The sequence below is a fragment of the Pecten maximus genome, chromosome 12 (genome assembly GCF_902652985.1).
Source record: "Pecten maximus chromosome 12, xPecMax1.1, whole genome shotgun sequence".
In the NCBI taxonomy this organism is placed as follows: domain Eukaryota; kingdom Metazoa; phylum Mollusca; class Bivalvia; order Pectinida; family Pectinidae; genus Pecten; species Pecten maximus.
This window is the reverse complement of record NC_047026.1, coordinates 20,862,283-20,877,292: the sequence shown is the minus strand read 5'-3', so window position 1 is coordinate 20,877,292 and position 15,010 is coordinate 20,862,283. Positions and strand designations below refer to the sequence as shown.

Genomic DNA, 15,010 nt, shown 5'->3' with positions numbered 1-15,010 from the left:
TGGTCGAATCAGCAAAAGTGATATTTTTCACTAGTGAACAATATGATATTCTTCACTAGTGAAAAATATCACTTTTATAAAATGAATATTTTTGATATTTCACTGGTAAAAATGTAATAAATGTGGTTATTTGTAAATGTAGGCGATTATATGCAAATATAGACTCGAAGGTGTATAATGCGTGTTTTTATCCTCACATTGTTCAATAAAACACATGATAAACATGATTTTGTTGATAATAAATGATGAAACAAAAGCTCGAATGTTCGTTATATAATGTCCGTACATTTTTTTGTTTACTAACCTTCACGTGACTATACACCGTTCTGGTTGTTGAACTTAATATTGGAACTGTCCGCAAGACATGGATTTTAAAGCATAAGTATAATTTTATTTGCATTTCTTTAAGAAGAGACTCCGAACAACTAAATATAAGCAAAAAAACTGTCTTGATATGGTATCTATAACCGATTTAATTGTTAGAGTGCTGTTGACAAATGTCAAATTACACTAGCTTTAAGACGTTAGCTATCTTCCAAATCCATAATATACCTTAATCCATTAGTTCGGTCATTATTAACAATGTAACGATAACATCATTGTCGTACCATGTATGTACATACTGTAAACACTGTGCTTTGTTTGCTGTGTTACAAAGACACGAATGTCATTGTTCTCGCTGTGCTTGGTAAACTTCGAATACCTAGATCTTCATACAATGTATATTATAATCATTGTTATTGGTGTCGCATAGAGATACTGCATACCATATCATTCAATTGGAGTAGATGAAAAAATGGCGACGCTTTTTGGAATCCTTGCTCTTCTTTCCTATATTACAGGTATATATTTAAGCAATTATTGCTATATATTTCGCAGTCGTAATTAAGTTTTACACATGATCAAATATATCAATTTTGAAGTTCTCAATTTTGAAAGAAATTTAAGTTTGAGAGTTTCACCATCTCAAACTTAAAAATCCATTCACGATCACGGATTCTTTTAACGGAATCGAGAATTTTGATACCTATGTGTATAGCTGTGATAATGAATTTCCCAAAAGTACCATGGGTCGTCTTAAACTGTTGTGTAGGTTAGATTAAAGGTGAATACGAGGATGTACTTAACCAAGAAGGTAATATTTCCGAAGGCTGAAGGCGGAAGAAAATATCACATTCATTTAGTTCAAATGCTTGATATATTCAGGTGAATGCGAGAATTTGATAACCTGAGAAGGGAAAATAATATCTTCTTGGGTCGGTCTCGAAATATATCACCTTCTTGGGTTGATAAAACCTTGTTTTCAGCTTAAAACAGGTTGGTAACCTTTGCACTATATGACATTTTTATCAACTTTACCAATCCATGTTTAGCATATTTCGCCATGATTATGACACTTGCAATGCCATTCTGGCTACAAAATGCGTATATTAGCTGTTAATATGATCAGGAACACCTTATTATGTTAACGACAGGAAAACGTGAGTTAAAAAAAGGAGGAGATGGAGGGGGCAATTCCATAAACAAAATTGTGTTGTTATTAAATTTCATGGTACTAAAAATTTAGTAACATGTTATGGTATCTTCCAAATATCACATATTCACAACAATGCATAAATGATTATAATTAATAATACCACATTATTACATTTTTACCAGTGAAATATCAAAAATTATTCATTCTATAAAAGTGATATTTTTCACTAGTGAAGAATATCATATTTTTCACTAGTGAAGAATATCATATTTTTCACTAGTGAAAAATATCACTTTTGCTGATTTGACCAATCAAATCAATGATTAGAAAATACCAAAATGATTGACCAATCAGAAAGCCCGACGTATATGTCAGCACCTGGACAGGGGAAACTACTTTTTTTGTTTACAAATTATCGCTGTATAGTCCTAGTTAGCATACGGGGTAGGTTTTTCGTTGCTAAAAAATGTAATTAACAGAATATCTAACAGTGTCTTCAGTAATACCAAATATATTTCACTCGTGAGGCTAATATTTTGATATTTTTTACTCGTGCTGCGCACTCGTGAAAAATATCAAAATATTAGCCCCACTCGTGAAATATATTTGGTATTACTGAAGACACTGTTAGATATCCTCTATTTATCATAATCAGCACTAATTGGTCAAATATTAACGTTTAAGGCAGCTGATGTTCCGTTATATTCACTTCGCGTGCACGAATTCTGCAGGTTTCGGTGTAACATCGGAATATATTTTAAACTATCAGAGGTCAAAAATGACTGTCATATGATATAAGATTTTTTCCATATAAAACTTTATATGATGAGATGCCATTAAAAATTGGTAAGTCCAGCCTTTTAAACAAAGCCGACATTGAAGTCAGTCGTGCTTCAATGTTTGATTTTCCTGATAACATTAAGGAAAGACTATATGTGGTCATTAACAATAGTATAATATCCCAAATAACAGACGAGTGCTTCAGAACAGGAACAATACCAGACGGTTGTATTGTTATACATGGCTGTACACAATGATAAACTGCCACAGCGACCTTTATCTTAGATTTCAAGTCGGCCTATGAATAAACATAAGAAAGCATTACACTCGTCTATACCCTCAGCTTGGCTTATTCTTTCCCGACCAAGGAGCCTCTTCTCAACAAAAGCAGCAACAAAGTCACTAATGATACTGACCACCTATCGCATTTCCTATCCAAAGTTCTCATAAAATCAATACAATAGTTCATTCATGGAAATAAAACATTTGCATGCATAAAAAATAAATAAAATAAAAAAAATTACCAGAGTATTAAATTTGACGTACCGTCCCTGTTGATGAGGCTTTATAGGTGGAGTATATGAAAAACTTTTTACCTACATACATCAATATAATCTGGTGATAGCTTTCTAGTTTTGCTGTACAACAGCCCCCAGTCAGAATAAATTCGGTATATTTGTGTTTTGTGTAACAGTATGAAACTCCATACATTTTCACCTACCTAAAATGCATCTGTCTATTAGGCCGTTGATCTCTTAGCTTTTAGGTGTTTGAATGCATGTGGCAATTTGTGTCGTGATCATCATTGAATGTTAAGTTTGTGTTGTATATAGAATATTATAAATATTTTTTCACGGTGACTCTGCTGTAATATTTATATATAATAATACTAATATCAGGGACTTCTACCGCCATATTTCTATAAAGTATATGTAATACACTGATTGTTATCAAGTTCATGTTTATCATCAGGGAAATTATTAGATTATATAAATATCACCAGCACCATCATATTTTTTAATATCTGAAACATCTACAATAAACTTCTGAACTAAACTAAACTAAATAACGAAAAACCCTATTGGTCCCCATCCTGCGTTCCTTAACGAAAAGTTTTCGATAGAAAATTCAAGCGAAAGATACGGCTATTGTCTTTCAGCCTGTATCAGAAAGTAAATATTGTAGAGTTGTTCATAACAGGTTCATGACTTAAACTTTAGATAATTGATAAATCGGATACGTTATGACTAATCACATTAAAGTTAACCTGTCAAGTAACATCTTCAGAAATTCCGAATCCGTATTAAGTCAAAGTTCTCCTTTCATCGTTCATCATCTATCTCCTCTCTAATGTATATTCTGGCCCGTCCTCTTTTATGATCTGATTCATTCCTCTCACGCTTCCAGACACTTTCCGTTAAGTATTTTTAGGCCCTTGCCGCCTTTTCATAATTGCATCCGCCATGTTGTTCCCTACTCGACTTTCAGGCACACGCAGATCAGGGTTACGAGAGGTAATATATGAATAAAATTAAATTGTCTATATTTTTTTATTTCATATATCACTCAAAATGGCTGCAGTAACTTCCAATTGGAGTAATTGATAGAAAGTGTTTTTGGACATACTCTTGGAAAATATATTTTTCTCATAGTGATTGTTAACATTATAGTCACTTTAAGAAGGTCATATGGCAATTTATGCAATTGTTTACTCATAATATATATTAAAGCATTGAACTGTTATTGAAAATCACATTTATGTCTGTTATAATTTGTTACAAACCTGTTTTTAAATGACCAAAAACTTTCACTCATGAATGAAAACCGCATTTATACATCAGTATATGATTGAGGTACCCATGATATTCTATCGCCTCTTTTAACCTGTTGGATGTAGGAGTTATATTCTACCTAGATTACCAATTTAAGCATTACATTGGCTTTTATAGACAAAGGTTATTTCTCAGCTGAGATACCTGACTGACGGTACCCATGTTCTCGTTACAGGTGTGTCTGCTGAAGTCTGTTCTGCCGCCTACACCTACTACGGTTACTACTACTACACCTACTACACCTACTACGTATACTGTAATGAAGGCTGTTGTGGTTATTACTACGACAGGGAATGCTGTGCATCGACGTAGGTATCAAATCGTAACATCTGGCATCGGTTTCATTTGAAAATATATGTATTCCACATCCATGCGCATACATGTCTGCATTTAGCACTTTCATCTCAGAATGACATTACATTACACGTCTGAGAGGCTAGAAATTATTTTCCCGAAATATTAATTTCATGTATTCGCTGTTATTGCATTTTGATTCATTTTTTTTTTAAGTGCGGGTACTATTGCCGGAGCAGTCGTCGGATGCGTCTTCTTCATTGCCTGCATCGTCGTAATCATCATCGTCATCAAGAAATGCAATACGAGAAGAACTGGCGTTATTGTTGCGGGGCGTACAGGTGCGCCTGGGGGAAACGTCACTGTTGGTGAGTGTTATTGTCAATAGCATTATTATACCACGTCAAAGTCTATCTGAGTGATCTCACTAATACATTTATATGGTTATCTACTAGTGAATTATGTATAATTGTCTATGTATGTAAATTATAATTTGTATTTGTGTTACATGGAGGCTAAGCCAAAGATGTCTTACTTTGATATATGTTTATAATGAGACGACTTAGATAGGCGTTGTCATATATCTGTTTCGTTTGTCGCATTCAATGACAATAGAATTTCTTGAAATTGACATGATAATCATAAGGCTGACATTACAGAAACTTAAGTTCTCTAACATATTTACTACTCGTAGGTTGCTAAAGAGCAGGTATATGTTGTAAAAGAAATCCAAAGATATTGTCTTTCCTATCAATTATGTGCTGATATGTTAGCCTTCCAAGTCATAACGTGACTGTGTCCAGTTAACCGTAATAGCTCGTGCACGCTCTTTCTTGTATAGACCTCTTCAAAAAGCTAAAACCACGCTAAGTGAGCTTTTTTTCATATATGTAGAAACAAGACGAAAGAGATTAAACAGTTGTCCTAAACATTCCTGAAATCATACCATTGCTCACTGGTACATGTACAGTACGAGGAGGGTGATTTGGTACTCAAACGCTCACAGAGCGTTGACCCGCGCAGCCCTCCGCTCAGAATTTGCGCGGGTTTGTAGCGGGATTGCCGCGGGATTTGGGCGGGCTTCGAGCGGGCTTGAGCGGGTTCGCAGCGGGCTTGAGCGGTTTTGTAGCGGGCTTGAGCGGACTTGTATCGGACCCGCTCGCCGGGCGGGCTTGTAGCGGGCCCGCTCGAGCGGACTTGTATCGGACCCGCTCGCCGGGCGGGCTTGTAGCGGGCCCGCTCGAGCGGACTTGTAGCGGACCCGCTCGAACGGAATTGTAGCGGACCCGCTCGAGCGGAATTGAATAGGACCCGCTCAATCAGTAATGACGGTAGACTTTCAACAGCCTGGTGTCGATTAATCATACTTTAATGACCATGTATATGTTTTCAGTTGTATCGTCCATCGTAAGTATTTATTGGATGATGTACCTCAACTATGAGATACAAATTCATACGTGTAATGTATTGCTCATGAAATCTATGTTATAAGTTGAATAATATCTGCAATGTTGTACAATATGACAGTGTACTTGATGTCGACCATTTTGATAAAAACTATTTGTAGGGAAATATTGTAGTTATTAAAGTTCAAATAGACTATTTTCATGCATGTGCAAGATCACTCACGAGTCATAAATCCAGTAATATTGGATATAGTCGTCATTTAGTGTTAGGAGCTGAGTCAATACATTGTAAATGTATCCTGTGACTGCTAACTGGTGACCGTCTTCTTTGGGAAAACAAAAGGTAATTATTCCGGTTAATGGTGGACAATGAACCAAGTGTCCGCAGTAGCATTATTTCATTCTTACGGAATGGGGACGGGTCAAAAGGCGGTTTTGTCATCATTTCTAGAGTACTTAGGACGGTCGGATCTTGGTCAGAATTTTTGTGCACCTCGAGTGGGATATGGGGAACACGGAAATGTGCTCAATCCGGTAACCATTTTAATAGTGGACAATGAGCCACGTGTCCACGGCAGCATTATTACAATTCTGATTTAGCTGACCTTTGTATAGATGTCGTTTTGTGCATGACCTCGGAGAGGCCACATAAGGGGCTCGTTATTTTGATCTCGACTTATTTTTACGTAGACATTTGGAGTATTTAGCTAGCAACATGTCCGTTTGAGAAAATTATCTTTGAATTTCTGTAGTAAGTTTCATAAACTTCACAATTATTTGAACATTTCGTAGTTTTAAATCCACGGCCTAAAGATATTGTGTTTTTATTACTATCATTATTTATGTGTCCATCGGGGTCATCTCTTGCATGGCTAATATCACGGACATACACTTACATGTATATTACCGGTAGATATCGAAATCAGTGCTAATAGTTTCCCAACTATAGTAGCTAATCATTTAATTACTTTCTTATCAGAAAAAAAAATCGTCACAAGTGCATTGCTCTACTCGAGCTGACTTGAATTATATTTTTTGTAATCGTATGATGTTGATGAGATGTATACTCGCAAGACTAATAAAGAATTGAAAAAATTGTTACCATTTTAGCAGCCTGGTACAAAATTATTATGTGAGATATCGAACACTTTTGTAAAGGATAATCGATTGCCTTCCCGATCTCTTTTTGCCAGCAAAGAAATACATGTAGTACGGTCTTTGATTACAAGACCGAGCATAATAGTATATACGTATGTATGTATATCTTTTGTTGTATATATGCTATTAAATGGAAATTGTCAAATAAAATACAGTTTAAACTACATAGAACACAGAATGATTGTGTGTGTAGTCCAATATTCGTGATAAAAACGTCAACAAAAACACATTTTATACAAATTTTAATAAATTATAACGACAACATGGAAATATTTCCTGTCCTTTTTATTTCGGAAGTATAAAAAAAAAAAATACGTACTGACTATGCGAAAGTCACCATTATTATCAAGGCCTAACACCCAAACAATGTGAAGTATTTCCTCCTTCACCGAGCTATTGACCAGTCCATTTTATGTCCGATGAAGCCTGAGATTAGATTAACTGTAATTGTATTAGATACACAGTGTACGTACATGTAATTGAAATTTTCCATTGAAACTGGTAGGTAACAAAGAGTTTCAGGAGAAGATATGAACCTTGTCTTCAGAGAATGTAGGAGATGAGTACTATTATCTGTTTTCCTGTAAAAACGCAATCATTGAAAATTGGCAAGAAATTACATATTCTAAATTATTACCGCCCAAATCCAAATAAAACTAAACCAAAGGTCTGTTTAAGGTCATAATTATAAACGGAAGTTCTAAATGGTTTGTCTTTTTTTTTCTAAAAAAATATCTTCTTTGATTACGTGTATGTAATATAATCCTATGAATATTATGTTTTTGTAACTGGATTGTTTATTCATATATATGTACGTGTGATACAATGTTAATGTTCCTCGTGTAACACATTTCCATGTGTTATAGTATCCAAATAAAACTGTGTGTATGGAGACCACGTGGTTAAAATCGCGTCATTTACAAATCATGATTGGAGTTAATCAATGTGATATAGATAAATCCTCTATACACAGGACAAATACCGGTCGTGTACAGTGTAGTTACCGTTATAGAAATGTTTTCACCTGCTGTTAACATCTGCCAATCACAGATTTTGATTACAATAGCGAGTATACCTGTATCGCAGTGACCCCATCGGACCCCTACAGCTGTTTTTTTACCTGCGGGCGGAATGTTGTTACATAAGGATTTAGCCTATGCTCCATGTTTACTAGTCTACCTGTATCTCACCTCTTACATTTAGGTCTTTTAGAATAAGGCACCTGCCGTTTTCCTTTTGAGGCCGTAATAGCGGAAGTAAAACCCGTTAAATCCGTATGCGATGATAATTGTATTAATCATTCTTAAATCATTTATATATTTTAGATTTAAATTAGGTACGTAATTTGTATTGTTGAAAGTTATACATTTATGATATGTACATTGTACGTATTGGTTTAATGGTTGCAACATATCAAGATATACACGTGCATTGAAATAAGAGCAATTACTTTCACTATATCTTTATATATACCCCCCCCCCCCCCCCCCCCCCCCCCCCCCCCCCCCCCCCCCCCCCCCCCCCCCGTCCTCTCTCTCTCTCTCTCCCGCTAAACCAATTTGTAAACATGTTAAAAAATAATATTATATTAAAATATTATATTATGCCATCTTGCCATCTTCATGTATACTTGTGTCGGGAAAGGTGGTTTTTGCCCAATCTCTTATATACATATTAGTTACAATAAAAATATGTCTAAATAAAAAAATCAGGGTAACTATTTATGTCAGGTTTCGTAAGAAAATAGAACACTCAGTATCCATATTTTTAATTTCAACACATCTTATTGACGAGATGTTAAGTCAATAGGATTGGACATCAGACATAGCCTATATAGATCGATATCGTGATACACTTATTTATTGATCTTCATATTACTTTAATAAGGACGAACTTGGATATTTTACCCAAACATGCATATACAATTTACATATACATTGTATATACACATAATACTAATCATAATAACAACATTATCCGTAATAAATCATGTACATGTATTTGTTTCAACAAGCACATACAAATGTACATGTACATGTATAATGTATATATGAGACATACGTTATGGGTTCGGTTGTTCAAAACAAATGTGTTTTCATTTTATGAAAAATGTCAAGACTGGTTACCTATCAAACGGGTGATATACAGATTAATAAGTTTACAATACAGTACATTTTACCGTCTCAGCTTATGTAAATGATAAGGATGACCACAGTTCATTTCAAATATTTCATTCAGAGAATTACATAAATATTATATATATATGAATGGATTGAACAACAAACTAAGCCTACATGTATCAGTGTATACTGCCCATCGCCAGCCGTCGAAAAACTGTCTCGGTACCCTGTACATTGCGCGTGCATTGTGCATACTACGACGTTTACCGAGCATTGAATACATTTGTAGGTAACTCAGACGGGTATGGCTACATAACGGCTGGCGATCGTACAATTCGACCACATTTCAAATCCTGCCTATATCAAAGAAAATGTTTCACTGACAGAACGAATTGCCTTCTTTATTTTGATACATCATACATAACTACGATACTTTAAGTGGATATACCACGCAAAAATGTATATAAGATAAATGATTGTTCGCGCACAGCGCTAGCGAGAGCTTAACTAGAGTACATGTGAAATATCACGTGACTTATTGCGAATCTACATCACCGTATACCAAAATAGATATAAACATATATATTGCACTCATATTTTGCTCAGTTGTCATCGCTGTGAGCTTCGCAACTTGTAGATATGTACATATGTATGCAAAATAGATAAATGTTGGTGGTTTGATCTCTTAATCTTCCGTATGCTGCATAAACTGATGGTTTTGTTTTCTATTATTCATGTAGTTAGTATAATTGACATCCAAACTTAAATATTTCATCAACTACGTCTTCCCCCATGTTATTGACACCACCGAATATCAAATCTGAGAACTACTTTTTATTTGAAAATGGTCACCTTTAGGTCGAAACAGGCCAAATTGCGTCATGTTCCTCTTTCATACGATCCAGCTAACCATGTACATGTACTGTATGATACACCAAAAAGACAAACAACTTAGAAATATATCAGAATACTTAATCTAATAAAATCCATATGTAGGGGAAAAATTCAAACAAAACTTTTTTGGTTTACCTTTTCCCAAAACCCGGTGGGAAAAATACAAAATTTTTTAAAAATAGTTAAAAAAAAAATTTTAAACCCTTTTCCCGGCCCAAAAAATTTTTTTGGTTTAAAAAAATGTAAAAAATGACCCATGCCATTTCAAAATAAATTTCTTTAGGAAAAACAAAATAAATTTTTTGGTTAAAACAAAACTTCGTTGGTTAACCCTGGGGGGGTTTTTTTCTTTATTCCTTTTTTTATAAAAAATTTCCCTTTTTTTAAACCCCCCAACATACGTTTTCCCCCCATTTTTTAAAATTAAAATTTCAACCACCAATCAAAAACTGAGAACCTTTTTTATTAAAAATTTCATTTTAAGGTGAAAAAAAAGGGAAGGGTTTTTTCCCCCGTAGCTAAACTTTTTGTAAAATTTTTTGGGAATTAACCAAAAAAAAACACTTAAAATAATTTTATAGGGTACTTAAATTTTTTAAAAAAATCAATGTTTTGTTTTGATCCTAACTTCCGTAGGGCCCCTTTTTTGATACAGGTTGTATAAAAAAACTTTTTTTTAACCTTTTTTATTGAAATTAAATCAAAATTTTTTTGTTAAAAAAAAAATTTTCTTTCCTTTTACGTCCATTAACCTGTTGACTTAAAAAAAAGCAAAAAAATTTGAAAAAAACAAAAACTTTTTTTTAAAAAAACCTTTACTTTTTACATTCTCCGAAAATTTTTTCTGTTGAAAAAAAATTTGGTTTTCCTTTTCATTTTATTTAAAAAATGAATTTTTGTTTTCCATTTTCGACTTTCCTTTTGATTTTGTTTTTCCCCCCCACGGTCGTTTTTAAAACCGTTTTCCGCGAACGTCTTAAAATTTGGCCTTCCACAGGAAAAAAAAAGGGTTTCGGTTTCTTTTGTCCTTCGGGGGGGGGAATCGCTGGCGAGCGGGTTTGCGGGCCGCCGAGGGGGTCGCGGGCGAGGGTTTTGGGGGGCCCGCCGGCGGATCGCGGGTACGGGTTTTCCCCGGGGGACGCTGGCTGGGGGGTTTGAGCCTTCACAACCTCTGGGGGGGTTCTGTTTAACAACCTTTTCTAGGGGATCCACCAACGTTTGGGGTTAGGGGGTTTTACTTTTTTCCCCCCATCCTCCCAAGGTTGATTTTAACCAAATACCCCCTGTTGTATTTCCACTATTGGGGTTTTAACACTTCAACAACGAAGTTTTTAATTTTTTTTTTCAACTACCCAAGTTTTATTTAAAAACCAATATTCCCTAAAGAAGAATTTAGATATTACAAATTTTTTCCCCAACAGTAAACCAGAGACTTACATAATCCTACATCGGAACGTATCCTACAGTAACCACGTACTTCAGATCTCCATTTTACATCGTAACGTATCCTACAGTAAACCATAGACTTAGATATCCTACATCGTAACGTATCCTACAGTAAACCACGGACTTAGATATCCTACATCGTAACGTATCCTACAGTAAATCATAGACTTAGATATCCTACATCGTAACGTATCCTACAGTAAACCATAGACTTAGATATCCTACATCGTAACGTATCCTACAGTAAATCATAGACTTAGATATCCTACATCGTAACGTATCCTATAGTAAACCATAGACTTAGATATCCTACATCGTAACGTATCCTACAGTAAATCATAGACTTAGATATCCTACATCGTAACGTATCCTACAGTAAACCATAGACTTAGATATCCTACATCGTAACGTATCCTACAGTAAACCATAGACTTAGATATCCTACATCGTAACGTATCCTACAGTAAACCATATACTTAGATATCCTACATCGTAACGTATCCTACAGTAAACCATAGACTTAGATATCCTACATCGTAACGTATCCTACAGTAAACCATAGACTTAGATATCCTACATCGTAACGTATCCTACAGTAAACCATAGACTTAGATATCCTACATCGTAACGTATCCTACAGTAAACCATAGACTTAGATATCCTACATCGTAACGTATCCTACAGGTAAACCATAGACTTAGATATCCTACATCGTAACGTATCCTACAGTAAACCATAGACTTAGATATCCTACATCGTAACGGTATCCTACAGTAAACCATAGACTTAGATATCCTACATCGTAACGTATCCTACAGTAAACCATAGACTTAGATATCCTACATCGTAACGTATCCTACAGTAAACCATAGACTTAGATATCCTACATCGTAAGGTATCCTACAGTAAACCATAGACTTAGATATCCTACATCGTAACGTATCCTACAGTAAACCATAGACTTAGATATCCTACATCGTAACGTATCCTACAGTAAACCATAGACTTAGATATCCTACATCGTAACGTATCCTACAGTGAACCATAGACTTAGATATCCTACATCGTAACGTATCCTACAGTAAATCATAGACATAGATATCCTACATCGTAACGTATCCTACAGTAAACTATAGACTTAGATATCCTACATCGTAAATACCCTACAGTATAACCATAGACTTAGATATCCTACATCGTAACGTATCCTACAGTAAACCATAGACTTAGATATCCTATATCGTAACGTATCCTACTGTAAACCAAAGACTTAGATATCCTACATCGTAACGTATCCTACAGTATAACCATAGACTTAGATATCTTACATCGTAACGTATCCTACAGTAAACCATAGACTTAGGTATCCTACATCGTAACGTATCCTGCAGTAAATCAGACTTAGATCTCCTACATCGTAACGTATCCTACAGTTAATCATAGACTTAGATATCCTACATCGTAACGTATCCTACAGTAAATCATAGACTTAGATATCCTACATTGTAACGTATCCTACAGTAAACCGTAGACGTAGGTATCCTACATCGTAACGTATCCTACAGTAAACCATAGACTTAGATATCCTACATCGTAACGTATCCTACAGTAAATCACAGACTTAGATATCCTACATCGTAACGTATCCTACAGTAAATCACAGACTAAGATATCCAACATCGTAAGGTATCCTACAGTAAACCATAGACTTAGATATCCTACATCGTAACGTATCCTACAGTAAACCATAGACTTAGATATCCTACATCGTAACGTATCCTACAGTAAACCATAGACTTAGATATCCTACATCGTAAGGTATCCTACAGTAAACCATAGACTTAGATATCCTACATCGTAACGTATCCTACAGTAAACCACAGACTTAGATATCCTACATCGTAACGTATCCTACAGTAAACCATAGATGTAGGTATCCTACATCGTAACGTATCCTACAGTGAACCATAGACTTAGATATCCTACACCGTAACGTATCCTACAGTAAATCATAGACATAGATATCCTACATCGTAACGTATCCTACAGTAAACTATAGACTTAGATATCCTACATCGTAAATACCCTACAGTATAACCATAGACTTAGATATCCTACATCGTAACGTATCCTACTGTAAACCAAAGACTTAGATATCCTACATCGTAACGTATCCTACAGTATAACCATAGACTTAGATATCTTACATCGTAACGTATCCTACAGTAAACCATAGACTTAGATATCCTTCATCGTAACGTATCCTGCAGTAAATCAGACTTAGATATCCTACATCGTAACGTATCCTACAGTTAATCATAGACTTAGATATCCTACATCGTAACGTATCCTACAGTAAATCATAGACTTAGATATCCTACATCGTAACGTATCCTACAGTAAACCGTAGACGTAGGTATCCTACATCGTAACGTATCCTACAGTAAACCATAGACTTAGATATCCTACATCGTAACGTATCCTACAGTAAATCACAGACTTAGATATCCTACATCGTAACGTATCCTACAGTAAATCACAGACTAAGATATCCTACATCGTAACGTATCCCACAGTAAACCATAGACTTAGATATCCTACATCGTAACGTATCCTACAGTAAAACCATAGACTTAAATATCCTACATCGTAACGTATCCTACAGTAAAACCATAGACTTAAATATCCTACGCATAACATGTCCTCCATTAAAACAATACGCTAAGATATCTTTCATCGTAACAAAACCTTACATAGTAACACACTTATATTGTATTGTTTTACTTTTATCAAACATAATTATGCATATTGAAGTGAAATAAATCTTGACGTTCTCTTTTCATAGTGAACACCCATCAACATCAGCCTTACGGTGGATATCCTCAGCCGGCCTACCCCCAACCACAGTACGGGGCACATCCATACGGCGGAGCTGTGTATCCACAACCACCACCACCACCAGGAGCAGCACCACCAGCCTACCCACCACCACTGGCACCACCAGCCTACCCACCCCCTCAGAACGTTCCTGGCCAACCAGTTACTTATTAGTGTACTCCGAACTGTAACGAGGAACCTGAAACATCGAACGAAGAAAAAAGAATGCATGCGTCTGTTTCGGTGAAATGACCAAATTCTTTTCAAATATCTATATCTGGATTTGTTTTCATAACCTGTAGTGTTTTCATACATTTTGATCGTGTATTTCCTGTATTGATAGAAATTTGATATAGTACTGTACATATATGTTTGCCTTACCAGGGAAGGAGTGTCACCATTGCTAATTACATGATTGTATTGCTGGGTATGGATTCATTTAAGAAGGCCTTTAGACAGTTTACACAATAGAAGAGTGGAATTATGGACGTTTCTGAAATTTTTGTTCTATTTTAATATTTTCCCTGTGTATAGCTAAGTAGTACGGTTTATATTGCTTTCAGAACACTCATGAACTTTTCGATTGTGACTGTACATGTGTGAGATCATTGCCATAAATTTGGCTGTATCACTTTGACCTACGGCATGAATATGTTTCCGTCATACAGATTCTGGTCACGCTGACAGTTTACTGATAACTGGTCCAGTTCGATGTTTCTATTACAT

General features: G+C 35.3%; 1 protein-coding gene across 1 annotated transcript; it reads left to right on the top strand.

Moving 5' to 3' along the window:
- The first annotated feature begins 3,828 nt into the window (after positions 1 to 3,828).
- On the top strand, positions 3,829 to 14,458 carry LOC117338917 (protein shisa-5-like). Its single transcript, XM_033900281.1, has 4 exons — positions 3,829 to 3,853; positions 4,265 to 4,397; positions 4,600 to 4,751; positions 14,253 to 14,458. Exons 1-4 carry the CDS (start codon positions 3,829 to 3,831, stop codon positions 14,456 to 14,458), a joined length of 516 nt encoding a protein of 171 aa, XP_033756172.1.
- Positions 14,459 to 15,010: the final 552 nt, after the last annotated feature.

Excerpts from the sequence above, each read along its gene's own strand:
- LOC117338917 (XM_033900281.1), top strand. The coding sequence starts at position 3,829 with ATGGCTGCAGTAACTTCCAATTGGA. Across the intron at positions 4,398-4,599 it reads AGGGAATGCTGTGCATCGAC|TGCGGGTACTATTGCCGGAG; the intron begins GTAGGTATCAAA and ends TTTTTTTTTAAG. Across the intron at positions 4,752-14,252 it reads TGGGGGAAACGTCACTGTTG|TGAACACCCATCAACATCAG; the intron begins GTGAGTGTTATT and ends CTCTTTTCATAG.